Genomic DNA, 25,536 nt, shown 5'->3' with positions numbered 1-25,536 from the left:
AAGAGCTCCCAACACGATAAGACAGCCAGGGATGCGAAGGTTATCATCGTCAGCTCTGTATGCTTAATTAGAAATTGAAGAGAAGATTATCATTTACTCCACCAGAGTGTCAAAACCCCTCATTGGAAATGAAACCGATCACAAAAAGCATGTAAAAAACAGGGTTTGTGAACCATAACTAAAACCTGTTTATCCGGGGCAACCACTGGAAAGAGAAAAGGCGAAAATGCTGTGGCTGGCATTTCTCAAGCAGAACTTTGAAACGTGCAATGAAATAATTAATCATAAGTTACTGCCACCTTGCATAAAAGCCTGACTCTTACCCATGTTGCTTTTCAAATGGTGCTATTTTTCGATAACTTAAAAACTCTAAACTCCAAAATGTTATTTCTCTTATACCTGTTTAGTGGGATGTGTAGACTCTCCCCACTATGCCAGTAATAAATGGATGGCTGAAACTTAAAGATGGGTCCAGATCACCTAGTGGAAAAGAAGTCTTGGATGAGGTCAGAGGAGGAAGCTGCTTTGATCTCCCGTGAATCTGACGAAAACTAGGTGTGCAGCAGGCACTGAGGTAGTGGAATACACAGATGGAAGGCAAAGGACTTGTACGGGTCCAGGGCTGCACAGGGGAGAATTCACAACTACAAGTTTGGATGCTGGCTTTCCCTCCACCAGCTGGGAAGATAGTGACCATTCTCGCATTACAGTAACACTTCAGCCCTGACTTAATAAGCCAGGATATGCATGTCCAGAGAGTGAAAATGCCTAGAACTCCCAACATGCCCTAGCCAGCCATGCTGGGGCATGCTGGGAGTTGTAGTTGTTTTCTCTATCTAAACATGCATAGGACAACTACTGAATAAGCCAGAATATGCATGACCAGCATACTTCTGCCCACAGCCACTTTCTTGCTGCTCTATCACATGAGGGACAAAACAAGCCCCCCAAATATAGTGATGGAAGTATGGCGGTGTGATCTGGATGTCCTTGTGGGACCCCTTCTCAGTGTGAATGGGCTTTCTATCAATGTAAGTTGCTTGAAGCATACCTGCTCAAAAGCCTTGGGTTTGATAATAATTCTGGCAAAGTGCCCAGTAGCTTCCTTTGTTAACGATAACAGCTTTAATAAAAGCTAAGGAAACAGCCAGAGACTCCTTCTAGAAGGAGTATGTTTTACTTCCTCCACTTCCTCCTCCCTCTCTTCTCTGTGGGTGAGGTCATCAAGCTGTGTCTGTGATGAACTGGTAGCTTTTGGGAAAAGGCAATTATTATTTATTTATTTATTTAGAATATTTATATACCGCTTCCCATTGAAAATTTTTGGAGCGGTGTACAAGATAAAATGAAAATAAAAACAGAATAAAACAGTTAAAACAAAATTTAAAAGAAGCAAAAACAGAGATTCAAGGCTGCATATTATGGAAAGAATTAGTTACCCTTTGCAACTGCTCTGGTCACAGCAGTGTCTCAGACAGAGTCAGAGAGCTGAATTTGTGTTCTTATGCTGAGGTGCTAGCTTGGCTCTAGAGATTCTAGAGGGCTTAGAAACCGCTGAGAGAGCTTCGGCTATTGGGCTGTATAAAAATGCAATAAATAAATAAATGTCTGATGTGGGAGCATCAACTTTGGTACATCTGTTGGAGTGTTAATACTGTGAAATTCCAGCCTAATCTACACCAAGCAGGATATTGCACTATGAAAGCAGTATATAAAAGGCAGCTATTAGGTGGATCCACAGTTGGCTAAAGAATCGGGTTCAAAGAGTGCTTAACAATGGTACCTTCTCAAACTGGGGGGAAGTAACGAGTGGGGTACCACAGGGCTCAGTCCTGGGCCCAGTGCTCTTAAACATTTTTATTAATAATTTGGACGAGGAGGTGCAGGGAACGCTGATCAAATTTGCAGATGACACAAAATTGGGTGGGATAGCTAATACCCTAAAAGATAGAAACAAACTTCAAAGTGACCTTGATAGGCTGGAGTGCTGGGCTGAAAACAACAGAATTAAATTTAATAGCAATAAATGCCAAGTTCTACACCTAGGAAAAAGAAATCAAACGCACAGTTACAAGATGGGAGACATTTGGCTCAGCAATACTACAAGCGAGAAGGATCTTGGAATTGTTGTATATCACAAGCTGAATATGAACCAGCAGTGTGATGTGGCTGCAAAAAACCCCGCAAATGCTATTTTGGGATGCATTAATAGAAGTATAGCTTCCAAATATTGTGAGGTACTGGTTCCCCTCTATTTGGCACTGGTTAGGCGTCATCTTGAGTATTGTGTTGCGTTCTGGGCACCACACTTTAAGAAGGATGTAGACAAGCTGAAGAGGGTTCAGAGGAGGGTAACAAGGATGATCAGGGGTTAGGAAACAAAGCCCTATGAAGAGAGACTGAAACAACTGGGCATGTTTAGCCTGGAGAAGAAAAGATTGAGGGGAGACATGATAGCGCTCTTCAAATATTTGAAAGGTTGTCACACAGATTAGGGCCAGAATCTCTTCTCGATCATCCCAGAGTGCAGGACATGGAATAATGGGCTCAAGTTACAGGAAGCCAGATTATGGCTGGATGGCAAGAAAAACGTCCTGACTGTTAGAGCAGTGCAACAATGGAACCAATTACCTAGGGAGGTTGTGGGCTTTCCCACACTAGAGGCCTTCATGATGCAGTTGGATAGCCATCTGTCAGGTATGCTTTAAGGTAGATTCCTGCATTGAGCAGGGGGTTGGACTTGATGGCCTTATAGGCCCCTTCCAACTCTACTATTCTATGATTCTATGAAATTTCACTGCTCAAACAATTGGGATGCAAGTAACAGTAGCTTCCCATTATATCCAAACTGGGAACATTCAAACAGGTCAGGATTCATAAGCCAACTTTAAACTATAGTTTAAAGCTGGCTTACAATCATGACTTGTTTGAAAGAACTTAAACAGAGTTCGTGGTTCAACATTATGCATTATATTAAAGTGTTGAATACTAGTTTGTTTTGTTATTCACGCAAAGGGAGGAGTGAAGTGGCAGGGAAGAACCTGTGTACATGTCACTCATGAGTATCCTGGGTAATTGAATGTGTAAACTTCAAAACTGTAGTGGTAGCAACAATAAAAGCTTTGGAAATTTCTCATGCATGTATCAGTTTGCTTGTGGAAATTCCCCCTTGATCTTTATTATCAGAGTGACTTGAAAAGAGGCTTTATTTTTAAATTCTCATTTTAACATTTTCTAAACCATGTACATAATCTGGGGCTATGCACAGAGGGACACTCTTGGGGCTTGCTGAAAGTCTCTTATAAAGGTATGCCTTCTGCTCCACATAGAGGAATAACAAGAGCATTAACAGTGAACATCTGCTTGTGTTGTGTGCATAACCATAGTGCATAGGTCACTTGGAAGCTGCCTAGGAAATAGTCTGATGTTTGTCCTTTCAGTGGTGGTAGGTGCACTTTGTTACTGGTGGGTTGGATGAAGGACCACAACAATCCCTATAATTCAGCTCTGACTATCCTCACATAGACTGATCTACTTGAATATTCCTTACTACAGACTTTAAGAAGAACCATTCTGGATCAGACTAAGGCCTTACCTAGACCTAAGGATTATCCCAGGCAAATGGAGGGGTCGTCCCTGCCTGCTCCTGGGATCCCCTATGTGTCATTTGGATGCACAGGGATAATCCCGGGACAATCCCGGGATATAGGCCTGGTCTAGCTATGGCCTAAAGATCTGTCTGGTTCAGCATTCTGTTTGCCTGTATGCTTGTGGAAAGCCCACAAATAAGCTTCTCCTATTCATGTTCCCCAGCAATTGGTATTGAGATACTGGAAGTAACATAAGCACCATCATGTCTAGCAGCCATTGACAGATTTATCCCCCATGGATTTGTCTAACCCCCTTTTAAAGCCACCCATCACCACATGTTGTGGTGGCAAATTCCAGTTTAACTATGTACTGTGTGAAGAACTTCCTTTTATTTGATTTCCATCTGGGCCTTTCTGCCTCTGAGTTTAGCTAGAGGTAGAGCAGCTTAAGCATTTTTCCTGTTTAAGATGTGCAGTGCTGAACAGCCTACATTGCTGTGGCAGAGGTAAAAAAAATCTAAATTAGTAGCTGAGGTTTGCATATGAGAAAAGGACTAGGAGTGTCCCCCAAGCCCCGGTAAATCTCTCATCCTCTTGTATAAACACAGGCTTGCAGATGCTTCTGGTTATGTTAGTTTTGATAATGAACCCATTTGCAATTTCACCCCCAGCTGTTGATTTAGTCCAGTAGCTTTACATCAGATAACTTATTGAAATGGGGCTAAGTGACAGGCGGAGATGGTGGTGGTGGGAGGGCGGTAAGCAAATTGAAATGTTTCTGATGTGAATGGAAGAGAGTTGTGGGTTGGGACAAGGCTTACGAAAAGCATATTTAATTAAAACCATTAATGTGCAGGATGCTAGAACGGAATTGCCCAAGGAATTTTTATTGCATTTCAGTGCAGCTTTAATCTATGGGCAGATCTGTGTTCATCAGCAGGGAATTCATATCTTATTGCAGTACAGTAGCATGATTTAAATGCAGGTAAACATCCTTATAAAATTCATTACTGTTCAGAATGATATCCAACTTGTTCCCAGTTCTGTTCCTAATTTTACCGATTTTGATTTGGGTTGATCTTCTGATGACCTATATTTTCTCTTTTAAAAAGAACCAGATGGAGATATAAAAAAGTATTTTGAAAGCAGAAGTTGATGGCATTAAAAAACTACCACTTTTAAAAATCAAGCTTCATTTTGGGGCTCTGTGATTTAATTCTGCATCTTTTATATTTTCAAATAGTTTTCTCTATAGATTTACATAACCTGTTGAACTCTGTTCTGAGGTCGACACATTTTCTTTTAGTCAGCAAGGAGGACTCCCTTCTAGAGATACAAACACTTTCTAGACTTTCAAGAAGTGTTCCCTGTTCTGCTGGAGATGTTGAAATACTAATATTCCCCAGCTGTCCAGACAAAAGTCAAGATAGTATCATATCCCACCCCACTCATGAATTACTTTCCCCTTTGTGATGCACTGCTCTGTATACTGTCTCAGGTGAACAGGTTACTGCTCTGTGAACTAAATTCATAACCCAGCATAGGTCATCAAATAGAATGAGAACTAAGTTAATGTAGCCAACAGAAATGGCATCTGGGAATATTCCTCTTGGCATATTGGATCCCTTGACTTTGAACATATTGGCTGTGTTTTTAATTATTTTTGCCAATAATTTGTCAGAAATGTTCTGTCTTCTCTCAAAAGACTCTGCAAGATTGTGCTGGGTCTTATGTAGTCCCAAAACCCATTGGAGGCAGCTTAGCCCAATGCTTGGTGTACTAGGATTTAAGCTCATTTTGTTCCATTGACCTTAATAGGGCTAAATTGGCTTCAGCACAAATATTTTGGTTTTGGATTGATCTGAGGACTGGTCTGCAAGAAATTTGGCTGCTATCCAGTTTGGAGATAAATGTGGATTAGTAAATCCAAGATGTTATATGTTCTGCTATTGATGAACTCATACAGTCCTGGTCCCCATTCCTCCTTCCATTAGAGTGTAATTAATTACAGTTGAAGCAATTGTTGTAGATTTTAGTTACTTTGGCAGGTCATATTACTTTAAGTTATGTCCCACAGTTCATTATACACACAGTTGGAGATGCTTCTTTTCTCACCAACCTAATTATAAAACTTAAATTTGTCTAATGAGATTCTGCTGTCTGTTATAAGCACTGGCATACAATGAATGATTGAAGAATCCTTGAGGTGCCTTTGAAGAATGTCATTTTCTAGCATACAGAAATTGATGATGACGATGATGATGATGATGGTGATGATGATGCAAATATTATACATTTACATACATTTATTATGGCTGCCTCACAGTACTGCACATGGGGTGCAGCTCTATGCCCACTTATACATGCTTCACAGTGCAATTGTATGTGCATTTACTTGTGAGTCAGACCCATTCTGAGTAAGACCCACAAGACTTAGATGTGAGTAAAGACACAAAGGATTATGCTGTAAAGCCCACTGAAGGTTACATTACAGGCACAATATTACAACCACTGATATTAGATTCTAGTCTTTTAGAAAAGGAAGTGGAGAATAAAAGGTAGACTTTTTGGCAAAGATGGGAATTCATCAGTTTTTCTTGTCGGTTTTTTCATCGGTATTAATTGCTGTATTGATTATAGGTAGAAACAGTATGGGGATGGGATGATAGAGAGATGATAGAGATTACTAAATATAAGGATATGAATGACAGTGGGGGAGGGAAAGAGAAACACTGAAAGAAGAAAGGGAAGAATTGCAAGGTGCAGAAAGGAAAATAGACGTACATTAGAATATGTTTTGCGTGTTTTCATGAGAAGTGCAGCCAGAACTCTGCTTATAGCTTGCTCAATACCCAGTTCACTCTCTTTCCAAATCAATGCCTGCATTTATAAATCCGGGGGGCAGTGGGGAGAGCATTTTAATGACATGCGAAGGCTTTCTTGCTTGGCACAGGACTCAAGAAAAGGTTGCAGAGTGCGTTTTTATTGGTCATAGGAGAAAGGTAGCTGGCTTTGATTACAGACTGGGGCTTGCTTTGGAAAAGCCATAAAAGCAACGGGAGTGACTCAGAAAATATAGCTTGTGAGCAGTAATGTAGACTTTGTTAGTGCAACATTCCTAAGACAAAATATAGCCATTTATGTATTTATTTGTACACACACACACACACACACACACACACACACACACACAGAGGTGTGTGTGTGTGTGTGTGTGTGTGTGTGTGTGTGTGTGTGTGTGTGAGAGAGAGAGAGAGAGAGAGAGAGAGAGAGAGAGAGAGAGAGAGAGAGGTTCCAGTGGCTTTGCCCAGGGAAAGATGTTTATTTTAATGCCAAATATGCATGCACACAGGAACAGGACAAAGTTCTAGTCCAGATAGAGCATCAAAGGCCAGCTGGGACTGGAATAAAAGAGATAGGGATAGAGATGAAGAACAGCAGCAGGACAGAAATGAGGAGTAGAAAGAAGTGGGGATTAGAAGTAAAAGATCAGATTTCTGCTCCCTTGCTCATAACAAAAGATAACTGAAAAGGGAATTATTAATAGGGATTGTGGAAAATGGAACTGCATGGGTGTCCAAGAAGACAGCAGAGATTGGAACACATTCCCAAGCAGGCTGCTTCACTGAGCTATATTTGGGAGGTGATGTAAATGCCCTTAGACTGCAGTTTCAAGATCCTTCACCAGAATCAGTAAAGGAAATGATCTGTCAGCCTACAACCATGCATGGGAAGAAAGATGTAGGTGCATTTATACTTCCTGAATGTTATATATTGGAAGAATGGTGAAGATGAATAAATAAGAAACCATAATTCTTCAAGCAATTTTAACGAAACTGTTGATTGTGCACATCAGACAAGGAATCCCAAAAATTAGGAAACAGTGACTACTTTTGCAGTTTTAAACTGCTACAACAAAGGTGGAGGGACCTAAGTTAAGGCAGCTACTATATATGTGCAGTGTTATGGCCCTGGCTTTTGGCTTTCAGAACAATAAAAACAATGAACAATGAAGAAACAGCAATCTGCATCAGGATTGCCAGAAGGATGGTGAGGTTAATGCAGAGATTGCTGTTTCCTCACCTGAACACCCAGCTATCTTATCCCCTGATCTCAGCAGCAGGGAGGGGAGATTTAAACCTCCCCATCCTTGAATGTTGAGGGATGTGTGTGTGTGTGGCCCACCACCTGGCATTGCATGTGACCACTCCTGCTCTACACCACGGGTACACGGTTCAAACACATCCGAGGGGCGTTTTAGATTTTTAGGTTGTTTTTTTTTTGCTGCATCCATATCACAGAGGAAATGAAAATGGTTTGTTAGGATAACTGCTTGTTGAGATTTTATTCATGTGCAATTAGAAGGCTGCACTGTTCTAAGCTTGCACTATATTTATTTAGTTATTTACAAGATATCTATACCGCTCTACATTCAATAAAATTCCTGAGCAGTCAACAATAAAATGGAAGGGAAAAAAAATTAAAATACAGAGTTAAAACGTTTTAAATTATAGAATCATAGAATAGTAGAGTTGGAAGGGCCTATAAGGCCATCGAGTCCAACCCCCTGCTCAATGCAGGAATCCACCTTAAAGCATACCTGACAAGTGGTTGTCCAGCTGCCTCTTGAAGGCCTCTACTGTGGGAAAGCCCACAACCTCCCTAGGTAACTGGTTCCATTGTCATACTGCTCTAACAGTCAGGAAGTTTTTCCTGACATCCAGCCGGAATCTGGCTTCCTGTAACTTGAGCCCATTATTCCATGTCTTGCACTCTAATCAAACTGTGGCTGGTTAATCAGGAAAGGCTTGTTTATATTTGGTCCGTCCTCTTCCCATTTCACCACTTCCTGAAATACCTGGTTGGCTTTTGTTCATGGCTTGACATGAACAAAAATATTCTCACATTTGTAACATACCAACATCATGATGCACTTCGCAATCACTTCGCAAGCTTTTATGTTAAGGAGGATGTAGCTATTCATTTGGGCTTTTGAACAGGTGTGAGGAATTAAGTTATTCTATTGCCATCCCTGTATTTAAATCATCAAAAAGCTTAGTAATACGCTTGTTAAGAGGAATTAATGGATTTCCTTAAATTTTAGATCTCAACTTTGCTTTCTTGATGAAGGATTTTCTGAGTGCAAAGAGAGGTTACAATCAAAGATGTCTAAATAAAGTAGCATTTTTGCAGGTGGTGTCCCATATATGGTGAGTGTTGATCTGAAAATGCTCTGTGGCAGTGGACTATCATGGGAATGAATGCAATATACTTTAAGAGCCTCAGCATATAAATCATTTTGGAGCAGGAAAGTCGTAACAGCTCCACCATGCAGCTGTGTGTTCAATAGTGAATTAGGCTTTGCCGTTATTCTGTGCTTCTTCTTGTGTTCTCTTGTTGCCTCTGCCATGAGCTGCGACCAAGCCAGGACTTTGGTGATGCATGTTGGACTGTATGATGTTCTTTCCCCCCCCAATTTATCTAAGAATCATAAAATAGTAAATCCCTCATAGAACCCCTTTTGTGAGTAAACACCCACTTTGTGCAGAGTCTTAATTTGATACTAAGGATGAGTTAGTAACAAGTAGCAGTACCAGGATATTATTGATGGCCTTTGGATGCATAAAAACTAGCAGCAGCTTTGGAAGGACTGTTTTAAGACCCAAGATGGCCTGGTTTACATGTAAGGACAACCCAAAGTATGGGTTGTTGTTGAATCATGGGTTGTTGTTATGTGTGGGAAGAGAACCCATTACTGTTTTTGGGGTTGTGAACTCTGGGTTTTTCGTGGTTAACAACCCATAGTTAAACCATAGTGCAGGGTTCATACATAGTGACAACACACAATTCAACAATACACAATTCAATGACAGCTCATACTCTGGGTTGTTGTTACATGCAAACCAGGTCTTTCTAGGCTTGGCTAGGGCTCTTTTTAAAAAGCCATGAAACCAAACAATTAAGCTATTCACATTCATGAAATGTGAATATAATCACATTTAAGCACCCATCCTGGCTTCTTCCCTCCTTCCCGCGAATAGTGGGGGTCAGGGGGAAGGAGCCGGGATGGGGGGGAGTTCAGGGACATCGGGGTGGGTGGGGAATGGGGTTAGGGGGTTGTTTTTGTTTTTTTACTTATTTTTTCGCTGGAGCGCAAGTATGCTCCAGCTCCTGCCCTTTTTCTTTTCATTTCTTTTTTAAAGGTGGGCACAACATCCTGCTTCCTCCCTGGATGTCGTGCGTCACATGTGAACCCAGGGGGAGGATCTCACAATCAGAATAACCCTAGGTGTAGACATGCCCCTAGTCTATCACCGATCTGCTTGTGAGAACATCTACAGTAAAACAAGCTGAGTAGGAGCTCAATATCTAATGAAAGAATAAAAATACAAGTTATACAACATATAAAAGGAGTGTGTGTGTGTGTGTGTGTGTGTGTGTGTGTGTGTGAGAATCAGAAAAAATATAGACAACTGTACTTGATTGGAATTTGATCAAACATTTGAAGGGCTTCAACATAGGAAATAAATGGAAACCATGGTGCCATAATATCTTTCTAACAGTTGGGATTCCTTGCTTGCTGCAAGAAAGTTTATACATAGTCATAGGTCTCATAAATGTTATCAACCCACTGCTGTTTAGTTGGTTGCTTTGGAGACTTCCAATTACAGGCTATAAATGACTTTGCAGCTGTAAACAATTGCTTAAGAAGGTCATTATGCAGGAATTTAGGGTCATTAGGTGCAAAAAGATGAAGATGTGTAGCTTTAGGAGTTACCAGTGGTCTAATGTGGAGAAATTCCTGACAGTAATCAGCAACCATGTTCCAAAACTCCTGCTCTGTTGAACATTCTCATCAAAGTTTAAAGTATGAGGCAATCTGATCACATCTCTTCCAACAATATTGACAATAATTTGGATGTATGAAACCTTGCAGAAGTTATGTACCAGTTACTGAGAACTTTGGTTTGTTTTTCCATTATATTAGTGTTGACCAATAGAGATGCAAAAGAAGTCCAGATACACTGCTAATCATCTCCAAACCACCAATCATCTCCTTCCAAAGACTCACCTAAGTCTGTCTCCCATGCCTTCATGTAGGATGGCTTGTCATCCAATAACAGCATTTGGAGGATTTTATAAATAGATGATATCAAACCTTTATCTGAAGTAACAGTGACTTCTATAAAAGATTCAAAAGTAGTAAGAGTTTTTTTGGCTGTTCTTAATGTGATTATGGTTAAGAAATTGATGCAGTTGCAAGTACTGATAAAAAGTCAGCACAGTTGGTACAGTTCTTTTCAAAACATCTGATAAGGAGAGAGGTTCCACTTTATCCAATCAATCAATCTATATACTTTTGCTGCTATCCAAGCACAAAAATCTTGGAGATAGTTATATGCTGTAAATTCTGGATGATGCAGCTACAGAGATTAGTGGAGACATATCAGGTGCCATTTTCCCCACCAGCATTTCCAAGCATTTCCAAGTAACTGGTGCAGAGCGGTAAAGCAGCAGTTTCTGCAGCTGAAACTCTCCCCACGGCCTGAGTTCGATTTATTTATTTATTTATTTATTTACTTATATACCGCTCCCATAGCCAGGGCTCTCTGGGCGGTTTACAGAAATTCTAAGCTGGTTTCAGGCAGCCGGCTTGGGTCGACTCAGCCTTCCATCCTCCCGAGGTCGGTAAAATGAGTACCCAGCTAGCTGGGGGAAAGGTAATAATGGCCGGGGAAGGCAACGGCAAACCACCCCGCTATAAGGCCTGCCAAGAAAATGTCAGCGAAAGCTGGCATCCCTCCAAGAGTCAGTAATGACTCAAGTGCTTTGCACGAGAGGTTCCTTTCCTTTTTTCATAATGTCTCTAATCACCGGGTGCTCAAAGATACACTTAGGTCTGTCACAATGTCTGACCCGTATGAAGCCATCAAGTGGATAGGTGCAAACTGCCTGTTGTTCTGTGACTGTCCACTCATTGCCATCAACCATGCCTCCACCATAGGGTGGGACACAGAGAAGGGATTGTCCTGATCTTAGGGAGGGTCAGAATTGTATAATACGTCTATGTACATATACTTTTGAGCAGGGATAAATTCTGCAATGGAATCCTTCAGACCTATCCTCTGGGGAATGTTACACTGTCTGATGTTGACTACCAAAGTCATCTTTAATTGATCTGGTCTAATATTTGAAATGTTGCTGAGGCATCTTGGAAAGTGTTTTGTTAATTGCCAGAGCTTCAGATAAAGCAATACCTAATGGCAAACAATTTAAAGATTGAAATATGTCTGTGTGTAATCCTGAGTAAATATTTAATTGTCTAATTATGAAGGCTTAAATATTTTACAACTGGAAATAGGGATATGCATCTGAATTGGTTAATGAGCCATTGTGTATGAAAAATCTTAGGGGAGCTGGTAGAAGAAAAATAACCTCTCGGCCAGATGGGCATCCTGTGTGGGGGAATTGAGATGGCTGCAGATGCCATGAAGAGGAAGTTTCATTTGAGATATCTTGGGAAGCTATCATATGAGTCTGTCTGGGAACAATCAGTGCTTAAATGAAACCTTGTGATGGAGCGTAAGTGTCTAATATGTTCTTCACAGGCACCTGTTTTATCACAAAATTATATGTACATTTCTATTGTACACAATGCATTCTCCATCTATTTCATCTTAATACCGACAAGTAAGTCACAAATCCACAAGAGCTGAAAAAAGTAATGCTACTTTCTTCATGCATTCAACCTGCAAAAGAAAGAAAGATTTATTAGTAAGGATGTTTACAAGACACAGTGTTTCAGTCATGGACATGTTGGGGTGGAGGCAGAAAATGAATACTCTGTACCAGAGCCAGGGACTGCTGTATCAAACTGTAAAAAAAAAAAAAAAAAAAGGGAGAGAGAGAGACCATGGAGGAGAAATACATGCTGTAAAACCAGCTTTTCGGATCTAAACCACTGTTTACATTCTATGTGTTGATATATTCTTGTCTAAAGTATGTTTTCTTTAAAAAGCCTTTCCTTTATAGTAAGGAGGATGGCACAATATTACCTGGAGTGGCCTTGTGTCCTACTTTACAGAAGACAGTCCTGTATTTGATGGTCCATCAGTGGACATTCTTCTATGTGAAAGCATCCCCTCTATGAAGACCTTTCCAGTCCAAGTCTATGATTAAATAGACTTATGATTAAAAAGAATCATAAGAAGGAAGAGCCCAGAGGTCCTGTGCGTACCCATCCATATTAACCACCTGGACACTAGACTGAGCAGGAACATGGGTCACCTGGTCACAATCTTCCATTATTATTATTATTATTATTATTATTATTATTATTATTATTATTATTATTATTATTATTAATGTTTATATGCTGTCCTATAGCCAAAGCTCTCTGGGCAGTTTACAAAAGTTAAAAACAGTGAACATTAAAAACGAATATACAAAATTTTAAACCATAAAAAGCATAAAATACAAACAAACCCCGACAATATCTGTTTAAAGGATATTTTTTTTAAGATGCCTTTTAATAATGTGCTGCTTTTAATAATGCATTAGTTTTAAATGTTTTAATTAGTTTTATGTATTTTATGGTATTTGCATTTGTGTTGTACCCTGCCTCGATCCAGAGGGAGAGGTGGGTAACTATTATTATTATTATTATTATTATTATTATTATTATTATTATTATTATTATTATTATTATAAACCACTATTCTGGGGTAAGTTAAAAAACTCAGCATATGCTGTTAAATGCTGTTAAATGCCTGGGAGAAGAGAAAAGTCTTGTCCTGGTGCCGAAATAACAATGTTGGCGCCAGGCGAGCCTTATCAGGGGGATCATTCCATAACTGAGGTGCCACCAATGAAAAGGCCCTCTCTCTTGTTGCCATTCTCCGAGCTTCGATGTTGAGCATAGTGTACGGGTAGGTTCATGTCGGGAGAGGCGTTCCATCAGGTATTGTGGTCCCAAGCTGTGTAAGGCTTTATAGGTTAAACCAGCACCTTGAATTGGGCTTGGAAATGTACAGGCAGCCAATGCAAGCAGCCCTTATATGCTTGAACCTTCTGGTTCCAGTTATAAATCTGGCCACTGCACTTTGCTCAAGCTGCAGCTTCCAAACTGTCTTCAAAGGCAGCCCCGTGTAGAGCGCATTGCAGTAATCTAATTTGGAGGTTTCCAGAGCATAGACAGAGGTTATCCCTGTCCAGATAGGGGCGTAGCTGGGCCACCAAGCAAAGTTGGTAGAAGGCACTCCATGCCACCAAGGCCATCTGAGCCTCAAGTGACAGAGATGGTTCTAGGAAAAACCCCAAGCTACGAACCTGCTCCTTCAAGGGGAGTGCCACCTTGAAGTGGACACCCACTATCTGGTCAGAAGAACCACCCACTATCCACCCACTATAATGAGATGTATTATGTTTGGAATGCTGGATTTTGTGTTTGGAAGGCTGGGTTTTTAAGAACACCCATGACTGTATTTTCTAGTTCTTATAGGGTCAAAGTAGCCACATACAGTATAACATTACCTGATGGCCCTTTTTAAACTGGAAAAAACACTTCTTAAATTAACAACAGGGATCAGAGAAGCAGCCCACCATTTTCCTGAACTGTACCCCATCCACCAGTTTTCTCCTTAAAATCCACATTTGGAACTCCATGGTGTGGGGAAGCCACTGGGTAAATTTGGAGCAAGAGGAATGCAAACATGAAAAATGTTCCCCCTCCCTTTCCCCTATTTTACTGGTTCAAAAAAGATAGTCCGACAATGTTGCACATATCTATAAATGTAATGGCTAGGGCCCTTACAGAAAAAAGCAAAGCCAGATATTTCATCTCTTATTCAGACATCAAGCTGTGTTAGATTTCTGCTTAAAAAGTTCTCAACTGGCTATGAGGGATTTCTTCTCCCAGCTGTTCATTTTCTCCTCAGCTTTCTCTTAGTCCTTCTAAAATACCGCACACCAAGCAACAGACCTCTTCACTCACTCTCCACAGACTGTTCAGACCACACGCTAACCCACCATGGCTAGCTCAAAAATGTGATCCATGGTGGGTTAGTGTGTCATGTGGTAGGAGAATTCCCTCCCCACGGTGGCCAGAGTACCCACGCCTATTAACCATCTTCTGCAAGATGGTTAGTGGGTGTCGACAGTGGTCCCCATATTGTTTGAGGGGATCCCCATGAGTTTTTCAGGCTGTTTTGGCAGGAAAAAAAATGCTGGCGACCATAGAGCCTGCCAGCAAGGGCAACTGACACTTTTGGCGACAGTCTTGCTGCCATGGACATGTGCTCCCACCCTCATTTCTCTGATGGAGAAGTTGCCAGCTGCCTGTTCAGCGCACGGAGAATGGTCGGTTAAACTGCGCAGAGGTGAGTGATCTAACCGTGGAGGAGTGGGTAGCAGAACGAGGAGTGGCGTGGTTCCGCAGTCATGTGGTAGGCCCTCTTGCTGTGGTTCAGCTACCCTCTGAGTGTGTCTGACTAGTCCCTAACACTAAAGTCCTTACTGTCAAATCCTTGTCATTTCCCAAATGCTCTTTTTTACCTAACTAGAATCGCCAGCCAATCAGAATCAAATTTATCTGATCTAGGCCCCATGTAACAATATTCAAAGTGATTGTCTCTCTCTCCATCTTCAGAACATCACTAAGTAACTACTATAAAGACCTTTGACAGTAACAAACAAGGCCTCAGGCCTACTCACACACATAGCTTCACAGAGGCCACACAAAGTAAACATGTCATAACAACATAGGGCATTTCTTTACACTGGCCATTGATTTGATTAACGTCCCATTTTCAGGTAGGGGTGAGGCAGTCATCATTGCTGTGTCCAAAGATAAGCTTTTAAAAATTTCACACCAATTTGATGTAGCTGTTAGTTTTTAGGTAAATATGAATCAAGCGAGAATGGGGTTCTGTCACTACAAAAGGTGTCACTATAAAAGTTTCCAGGGTGACAAGGATTTCAAGAAATAGTGGCTGTAGTTATCATAGAATCATAGAATAGTAGAGTTGGAAGGGACCTTAAATAGGTATTTGTGCTGTGCCTTACCTGATTCAAAATGTAAATTGGCATCTGTAATGGTTTGTGAGACAGTTCAGTGGCATTTTTGTGTTTTGATTGCTTTACTTTTAAAATTTCTTTAACTTATGACTTCACTCCCCCCAATTCTTTCACCGCTTTATTTTTCAGAAGGAGTGTCAGCAGACAACTGTCATTCAGACTATCAATAGATCACATGTTGTGTGCAAAACGTCTGTCTCACAAGATAACCTTACCATTTTTATATTGCTGACAAAGTTCTGGGCTCCAGAATAGTGTGATACAAGCTATCCCTCCCTAGAAGTAAAACACTTCTGATAGTTGGTTTACTCATCCATGAAGTACTGTCTATCTTTTGCGCCAAAGTACCAACAAAACTAGTCCCTAACACTAAACACCCTAACACCCTCCCAACAAAAGAGGGTTCTTTTTTCAGAATCCAGTAGAATGTTGTATATTGTTTGAAATATGTGCAAGAATTATCTTGCTTTGGTCCCACCAGGAATTCTATTAGTGTAGTATTTACTTTTCTTTGAAAACTATAGGCCATGTATTTTTTTTTTTTTTGGTCAACATTGAGAAAGTCATATTGCAAATTTATGCCAAGTTAGAGTCATGACCTTTTCCCAAGCATAAATGTTTATATTAAAAAATAATTCAAAGCAGTGTGCAAACAGTTAAGAATAATTTGTACCTAATATTTAGGGGGAAATTGAAAGAGGAGTAGAAAGGGACAAGTATTGCCAACTCTACCCACTTCTGGAAACTGGTTTCAGTGCCAACACCAATTCATGGAAGATGTGAAATGGAAATTTAATATATTTAGAAAAGAGTATTTTCTAGTCCGGGGTGGACAAGTTGTGGCCCTCCAGATGTTTTAGCTTACTACTCCCATTAGCCCTCACCATTGGCTATGCTTGCTAGGGCGATGGGAGTTGCAGGCCAAAACATCTGGAGAACCACAAGTTGCTCTCTCCTGTCCTTGTCCATTGTTCTTCAACAGGTGGGTTGGAATTCACTACTGCAGCCTTCTGCAACTTAATGCCTTCCAGATGTGTTGGAGTACAACTCCCAGAGTTCCACAGTCAGCTATCCACACATCTGGAGGGCATCAGGCCGAGGAAAGCTGTACTACTTGGGTCATGGTGTGACCTAAGCTGGGTCACAACAGTAGCAATACAATACATGGGGTGGAGTAGTGGGTCCCCATATGCATGAATGCTACTGTGTCCATACTAGTATCTTTTCTGAACACTGCTACATTTCTGCTGTAGAGGGAGCATTGAATGCAATCTATATAACCTAGTGAGAGCCAGTGTGGTGAAGTGGTCAGTGTGTTGGACTGGAAGTCAGGAGATCAGGGTTCTAGTTCCTGCTTGGCCATGGAAGCTCACTGGGTTACTTTGGGCTAGTCACAGATTCTCAGCCCAAAGGGTTGATGTTGTGAAGATAAAATGGAGAGGTAGAGGATTATGTATATCGCCTTGAGTTCCTTGGAGGAATAAGGCGGGATGTAAATGCAATAAATAAATAAATAAACCTAAGAGTCAATCCCCACAAAGACCACACTAGGATTTTGTTGGCCCTTAGCAAGACAACATTTGTCACACAACTATTAATATACATGCATTAACAACTGCGGTCCAGCTGAGGCCCTAGCATCATTATGGAACGGTGAGATGCAGAGGGCCATTGACTTGATTGCACCTGAGTGCCCTCTCTGGCACTGTGGAGCCCGCTCTGCTCCCTGGTATACTGGGGAGGTTGGAACAGGTTGGAAGTCGGTTAGAGCGCAAATGTCACAAGACTTGAAGCAAAGATGACTGCGAGCACTCTAGAGCACATAATTGTACCTATTGTGCATTGGTTACTTTGCTGCCTCCATTGTGTCCTCAAGTAGCCATCCAGCGGAGATCTTTCGAGTGGTCCAGGGGTTGTTAACACTTTCCACAGCAAATGGAGCCCTGGTTCCCTCAAGGACCCACTGTGACCTTTTTGCATCTCACTTTGAGAACAAAATCGCTTGTTTCCGCAGAAAACGTGGCATGTTATTAGCACAGTTCTAGTCGAGGTGTCTGATGCCACTATCTCCCAATTTTGTAGGATCAGTTTCAGCTGCTGCAGCCTGATGATGTCGGCAAGGTACTTGTAGCAATGCGACCAACCACATGCCCTCTTGATCCTCACCCCTCCTGGCTAATAAAATCTGAAGGGGTTTGACTGGGTGAGTCCAGGGTGTGGTGAATACTTCTCTACGGGAAGGGGTGGTCCCACCGTCCTTAAAGAGGCAGTAGTGCAACCACTCCTGAAGAAGCCCACCCAATGGTATTTGACAACTATCACCCAGTTGCAAATACCCCTTTCTTAGAGAAGGTATTGGAGAGGGCCGTGGTGAAATAACTGCAAGCACTCTTGGAGGACACTGATTTCAGTCTTGGACCTGGTTATGGGACTGAATCAGCCTTGGTCACCCTGATGGAATAAGTGCAAGCACTCCTGGAGGGACAGGGTGAGTGCAACCCTGTTAATTCTGCTCGATCTGTCATCGGCTTTTGATACCATCAACCTTGGTATCCTCTTCGATCGACTCAGTGGGATGGGCATTGGAGGAACTGTGTTACAGTGGTTCCAGTCCTACCTGCAGGATCTATTTCAGACAGTAACACTGGGTGATCATTTCTTGGCCCCTTGATAATTAAGCTGCGGGGTACTGAAGGCACCATCTTGTCCCAAATGTTGTTTAACATCTATATGAAGCCACTGGGAGTGGTCATTAGGGGATTTGGAGCAAAATGCCATAAATACACTGATGACACACAGCTCTGTCTCCCTGTGACCTCTGAATCAGGAGAGGCTGTGCAAGTCCTAGATTGGTGCCTAAACTCACTAATGGGCTGGATGAGGGCCAATAAACTGAAGCTGAATCCTGGCAAGACAGAAACCCTGTGGGTGAATGGTTCCCGAGTCCAGGAAATAGGCTGTGGTGGCTTTGTGGCTCAGAGTGCCTTTTACCAGCTTTGGCTGGCTCACCAGCTATGGCCTCTTCTTAGCCACATTGGTATGGGCAATAGTAATCTCAAGTCTGGATTACTGCAATGCCCTCTATGTGGAGCTGCCCATAAGACTGCTCCGTAAGCTGTTGCTAGTGCAGAACTAAGCAGCTCGGCTGTTGCCAGGACCTGCCTCTTTTCAGAATATAACTCCTTTGCTGAAGGAATTGCACGGGCTAGTGAGCCAGGTTTAAGGTTTTGGTACTTGTGTACAAAGCCCTAAACAACTTGGGACCAGGATACCTAAGAAAGCGCCTTCTCCATTACCAACCTGCCTGATCACTGAGGTCATCGGAAGGTATGCTCCTGGTGGTTCCACGTGGACCAATTGGAATCCACCAGGAGAAGATCCTTTAGTGTAGTGGCCTCTTCTCTGTGGAACTCTCTGCCCCTGGAGGTCAGGCAGGCACCAACACTAGGCTGCTTCTGGTGCCTCCCAAAAACAACTCTGTTTCGAGACGCTTTCCTCAACTGACTAGCCACTGTTTTTCTGGTTTCTTTGTTTTCAAATTGAACAATTTTAGTTATCTTTTAAAATCTTCTTTCTTTTACTGTTTCTACCTACGTTCACTGCTCTGGAATCTGTGTTAGATAATTGAGCGGTATATAAATATTGTAAATAATAATAAATAATAATAACAACAGTTAAGAGACAGTGGCCACACGTAGGAGGGAAAGTAGTATTGGAGCAACAAGCCCTGCCAGAAGCTATGTTTGTTCAGTAGATAAACAGCATTCTGCATCCTGGTGCCCTCCAGATGTTTTGGACTACAACTCCAAGGAGACCTGACCATTGGCCAGGCTGGCTGGTGCTGATGGTAGTTGAAGTTTAAAACTTCTGGGGGGAACTAAGTTGGGGAAGGCTGGTATAAGCACACCCAGCATACATGCAAACGGTATGCACATAGGCTTGCAATAAGCAAGAGTCCTGATCACTTAAGCAAACCTAGTCATAAAAGTTTTATGTATTGCACTGTCTAATGAATGCATGTGGGTGGGAAGCACACTCTGTCTTCTATGTATCTTCATTGTTTATCTAAACGGGGCTAATAGCAATCAGGGTAATTATGTTTCTAAATTAGGTAATTGGGGACATGACAGCTTAATTCTAATGGCATAAAACCCCCTTTTTAAAAAAAAAAGTTTTCAAGAAGCGTACACAATTGATTTTAACATTTATGAGCTTCTAGGGCTCTCTAATGCCAACTGAGTCTGTTTGCTCACTTGTCGACTTGCCATCTGAGGCTAATTTGTGGTGCAGTCTATCCCTTGAGCGTTCCTTACCAGATAGAAAGGATCTGTTGAGCTGGCAGTTAAATTTGGGCTTCATGAAGTACTGGGTTTATCCTTAGGCATTGCTTCATCGTCTTGACCCTTGCAATTTGCTATTATTTTAGAGGCAACAGCCTCCTCTGAGAGAAATATTTTTGTAGTTGATTATACTGAGCTGGAAGGAGGCAGGGTTTCCATCAACAGTTATTGTAAAAAACAACAAACTATTTTTTGCAGTCCTTTTAAAATAGGTACATTAAATGCAACATGCTTCTCTCTTAGGGACAGAATCTGCCTGATCCAAAAACAACTCTCACTAGGCCCTACCGATGCTGATCTCCCTGGTGTGTTTGGTCTACATTTTTAATTTGGATATCTTTTTCATTGGATGCCTTTATTCAATCTGCTCTTATATAATAATAATAATAATAATAATAATAATAATAATAATAATAATTTATTTCTTACCTGCCTCTCCACTTGGATCAAGGCGAGAAACAACAGTGAATATAAAACACATTAAAAACTGATTAACTGATTAAAAACATAGCATACATGATTAAAACATCCTTATCCTAAAAACATTCTAAAATTTCACTGGGTAGGCCTGCCGGAATATTTTTATACGTGTTTATTATACTAGTGCTTATTACGCCATGCCGATTAGTTATGTTCTGTTGTAGATTTTACTATCGCTTGCTGTGTAGGACTTTTTTTAAAATGGGAGGTGGGGTATAAATACAACAAATAAAATGAATGAATGAATGAATGAAGCAAGAACGTGGGGAAGAAAGGATGAGGAAAGTGTGAGGTACATGCAGTTCCCTGTTGTGGTGGTGGTGGTGGTTGTACCATTGTTTTAAGTTATTTATTATATATGTATCACATAAAACACTCTCACACTTTTCCTTTCCATTCATATCACAGCTTTCCTTTTTCTTCTCCTCAGCCTAATTTCTTTAAGCCAGCTTTTACCAGTGTTGCTTTTTCTGTTTCATTTTTTTGGGGTGGTGGTGGTGGAGGGAATCAGACCAACAGCAGAGTAAAAAAGAAAATGTTTTTATTGTATAGCTGTATCTCATATTTCTTGAGCAACAGGTGCACATGAGTATTCAGCTGTGTTAAAACTGTAAGATATACCCTGTAATGTTCTATTTTAAAAGTCTATGTAAGTGTCATTCCCCTCTAACCATAAACAATTATACTGGAAAGAATGTGCACATTTTCAGTATTGAATCTGCTAGATTCCTTAGGAACCAGCTCCGGCCCTGTGAATTACGGGATGAGTACCCTAAATCCACCCTGTCTTTTATTTATTTATTTATTTATTGGCCTCTTGTTTTCGTTTTGTTTATATCCCACCCTTCCTCACAAAGAGCCCAGGTCAACTAACAACCTATATAAAACACAGTACACCAAATAAAAAGCATTACAATCATGACCCCAAAATGAGGGTGGGGAACCATATTCCCACAGGGGGTGAGATTGTCCCAGCCAATGACTTATGGGCCAGATGAGGTCAGAAGGTAGGGCCCTGCCAGTGACATGATGTCATTGGGTCCCCAGCCAAAGCACTGGTGGGAGCTCTTCTAATCAGCATTTTGCCTTCTTTCTCTCTCTCCCTCCCTGCAGAGGGATTCCAAGCCTTGGGCTGGATGGGGAATCTCCAAAGGCCAGATTAGGCCTGCAAGGCAGAGGTTCCCCCATCCCTGCTCTAAAGTCACAAATATAAAATAAACTATTAACACAATCAGTCAATTGATCAAAAACAAATCGAGCACTTTCCTATGCCCCAAAGTCTGCACAAATAAATGGATTTTAACTGACACCTAAATTAGGGCGACCATATGAAAAGGAGGACAGGGGTCCTGTATCTTTAACAGTTGCATAGAAAAGGTAATTTCAGCAGGTGTCATTTGTATATATGGAAAACCTGTTGAAATTCCCTCTTCATCACAACAGTTAAAGCTGCAGGAGCTATACTAGAGTGACCAGATTTAAAAGAGGGCAGGGCACCTGCAGCTTTAATGGTTGTGATGAAGAGGAAATTTCCCCAGGTTCCCCATATATACAAATGACACCTGCTGAAATTCCCTTTTCAATACAACTGTTAAAGATACAGGAACCCTGCCCTCCTTTTCATATGGTCACCCTACCTAAATGACAACAGCAGGGGGAACTGTTGAATCTCTACCAGATGTGAGTACCACAGCTGGAGTGCCACCACTGAAGAGGTCCTGCCATGTGTGGTAGCTTCACAGGCCATTTTCGTTCTGGTAGTAGGAGATTCAATCATTAGACACACAGCTGCTGTGTGACTAATGGTCTCTTGCTGAGGGCCCACAAAATCCTGGTGCTGTCTTTGTAGGGATGGGCTCCTAGGTTATATAGATCACATTCTATGTTCTCTCTACAGCAGAAATGTAGCAGTGTTAAGAAAAGATACTAGTGTGGGCATTGTAGCCTTAAACTATTTTAGAACTGCAATCTTTCTTTAGCCCAAACATGCATGTGCGGAACCACTACTTAATTATTTTTACCATGTGTTCTATTGCTACTGTTGCGACCCACCTTAGGGTCAGAACTTGACTCAGTAGTGCAGCCTTCCTCAGCCTAACATGTTCTCACCATGGGTCTGATATTTCAATATTAAAATTATACAATGGCTAAAAAATATCAGTAAAAACAGCAATAAAGCAATCAGCAGCCAAAACAAATAAGCTCAGCTCCCTAAAGCCTGGTAGGTTGGGAATATTTTTGCCTGCATTCAAAATAGGCTTGTCTGCGGATTTTGCCATGCCTGGGCAGCTACCCTCAGAAGCTCCCCAGTGCCAACTGCTTCCCCCACTCCTACTTTCTCCCCAAGCATTGCTGGCACTCCTTCAACCGCCAGCCTTGCCCTCCCACTCACTCTCATGTGGGCTTACTAAGTGCTGCCCTTGGGTTTGCTCACAAGTGGAAGAGGGGTGGGGCAGCTGCTTGCCTTGCACTCATGCACAAGCAGGTGTAGTCTGTTGTAGTGCTACAGCTGCAGCCACTGGAATAAGCCTGCTCACAAACAAGGAAGCGAGCATCAGGGTGAGTGCAGGCTGGTAGTTACAGGAGCCACATCAGGGGCCCAAGTGACACGGGGGGTTCAGTGAAGGCATCAGCCCAGGGGCGGAGATGGGACCGGGCATGTGGTAGGGTAACCATCTGTCTGGTTTTGCCTGGATTTGTCTGGGTTTTCACTCAAGGGGGGGGCAGGGGGATTTTTTAATATTAATAATGTCCGGGAAAGGTGCCCAGGAGCTCAGTGAGTCTTTGCCAAGGGTTTGGCTAAAGGAATATCTGCGCACTTTCCGCAGCCTGGAAAGTGCGCAGATAGGTCACACCACATGGGTGTTGATGCCTGGCTTTCTACAAAAGGAGATAAGAGATACTTCTAAATGAAATTAGCTTCTGGTAGAAGGCACGCCATAGCACAATCTATCACTGAAAAGGCTCTGACACTAAGATGGACACTTTAGCAGGGCTTTGTTGTCTGGTTTCAATGTTTCTGGGATTTATTTAGGTGAAGATGTTTCATGAGTTACTCAGGATGTCAACAAACAATGGCATTCTGAACCATTTGGAGTTTCCATGTCATCTTTAGAGGTGTATGTAGAGTGTATTGCAATAGCCTAATCTAGAAGTCACCAGGGCATGTATGACAGTGGCCTAATCCCCAGATTTTGATAGTAGGTGTAACCAGTGGAGCCTGTTGGCTCTGATTTCAGTGGGACTGTGAATCCATTGCAAGTTTCTGTCAGAACCATCCAGAACACTACAGGAGCTATCCAAGGTGCTGAACCCTAGCCCAAAAATAGGGGTAAATGTGATGGTGGAAACATTTTTTCCAGTTCTGCCACTGCATACGCCTTCGTATGGGCTCTAAACCATGTTTGGGCAGATTATCCTGAGTCTTTCATGATCTGCACTCAAGATGTCATCCCAAGTGCTACATCTCCCTAGAAACCCATTCATTGGGATTGGTCTAGGACCAATTGCTTCAACCTCTGACATGGACTTCAACCTCTGACTCCCTGTAACTTGAACTTGGCTCAAGTTACAGGAGCAGTACAACAATGGAACCAGTTACCTAGGGCAGTCGTGGGCTCTCCCACACTAGAGGCATTCAAGAGGCAGCTGAACAGCCATCTGCCAGGAATGCTTTAAGGTGGATTCCAGCATTGAGCAGGAGGTTGGACTTGATGGCCTTATAGGTCCCTTCCAATTCTACTATTCTATGTTTCTATGACTATGAGATTTTTGTGGTTCTGCTTCATGGGAGCCAGCAATTCAGTCCTATGAGGCAGCAAAGATGTAGCATGACTGCAACATCCATAATATTTTAAGAATAACTCACTTTCATATATGAGCAGTGTAAATACGTGTGTCTGTGTTTTGTGTATATACATAGAATTGGAAATAAGAATATACAGATAGAATTATTTCATTTATATTTAATTATAAGGTTGAAACTGTAAGAACAGAAGGGATGGGTCGTGACTCAGTGGTAGATTATATGCTTTGCTTACAGAAGGTGCCAGGTTCATTCCCTGGCATATTCAGGTGGGCCTGGGAAAAATGCTTCTGTGAAAGACTGGAGACCCACTGCCAGTCAGTGTTGACAATACTGGGCTAGATGGGCCAATGTCAGCTTCCTAAGGACACCTATAAGGCAGCTTCCTAAGGACACACAATTGGATGGTTTTCTTTTTCACAGCAGCTGCTCTGAAGAGAATTCCTAAACTACAATATGCTAATAGGAGCTCCAGCAAGGTGTTTATTTCATTTTGCCCCTCTCTCTTTCTCTTTGCCACACACACACACACACACACACTGCTTACATGCACATGCATTCTCTCCCTCACAGAGAGGCACGCAAACCCTTCCCAGATTACAGAGAAGAGAGTGACTGATGCTGTTTCTCCTCAACTGCTGAGAGATCAAGTTGCAACATGTTAACAAGATCTGCTATAGAGGAGAAATTTGGGGATGGATCAGGGTGCTGTATAGAATATGAAGTAACAGTTGGTTAAAAAACAGGAGCTGTATCTTGAGACTGAGACAGCCCAGCAAGGCTAGAATTCCCTGGCACTCAGGATCCTGGGTTCCTTCTTAGAATATTCAGACCCCCTGTGGATTTTAATATTTTTGCTTCCTTTACTGTCGCACTTCTTGGCGACATGACTGCGGATCTGCGAGGAACCTTTGAGCGAACCTACTTGTTAACTGGCTTGAAGAAATGGATTGCACATTTGATCATTTAGCTATAATGTTAAAGTGCTGATGATGGACTGGAGAGCCGTGTAAGTGGATATGATTTTGTTTACTTGAACAGTAAATCAAGGGCTTGGGTTCCTAATTTTAGTGAAAAACAACTCTCAACATATACCTTGTAAAGATATGATTAAAATCTTCCTGGGTTTGCTGTTCACTTGATACTGGCAAGTTAGTGGTGATGAAATTATGCAGTCTTGTTATTGAATGCATGTGAGTGACAGGGTTGAATCTAGACTGTTCCTTATCTTTTTGGTGCAGAATCT

The 25,536-nt window shown here is 41.7% G+C and overlaps 1 protein-coding gene across 3 annotated transcripts in view; it reads left to right on the top strand.

Annotated features, from left to right (window-relative positions):
• The window catches only part of KIF26B (kinesin family member 26B), a 323,532-nt gene that overhangs the window by 153,371 nt on the left and 144,625 nt on the right, over positions 1-25,536 (top strand). The window contains exon 1 of one of the 3 annotated variants that reach the window (XM_063124312.1): positions 24,707-25,299. The exons of the other annotated variants lie outside the window; for them this stretch is intronic. Within the exon in view, the coding sequence (XP_062980382.1) occupies positions 25,280-25,299 (20 nt within the window). The 5' untranslated portion in view covers positions 24,707-25,279. Of the gene's footprint in view, positions 1-24,706; positions 25,300-25,536 lie in introns of those variants that run through there. 3 annotated transcript variants of the gene reach the window in all.

This window comes from Elgaria multicarinata, chromosome 4 (genome assembly GCF_023053635.1).
Source record: "Elgaria multicarinata webbii isolate HBS135686 ecotype San Diego chromosome 4, rElgMul1.1.pri, whole genome shotgun sequence".
Taxonomy (NCBI): domain Eukaryota; kingdom Metazoa; phylum Chordata; class Lepidosauria; order Squamata; family Anguidae; genus Elgaria; species Elgaria multicarinata.
Note: the sequence above shows the minus strand (reverse complement) of the source record. Positions and strands in the feature narration are given on the sequence as shown.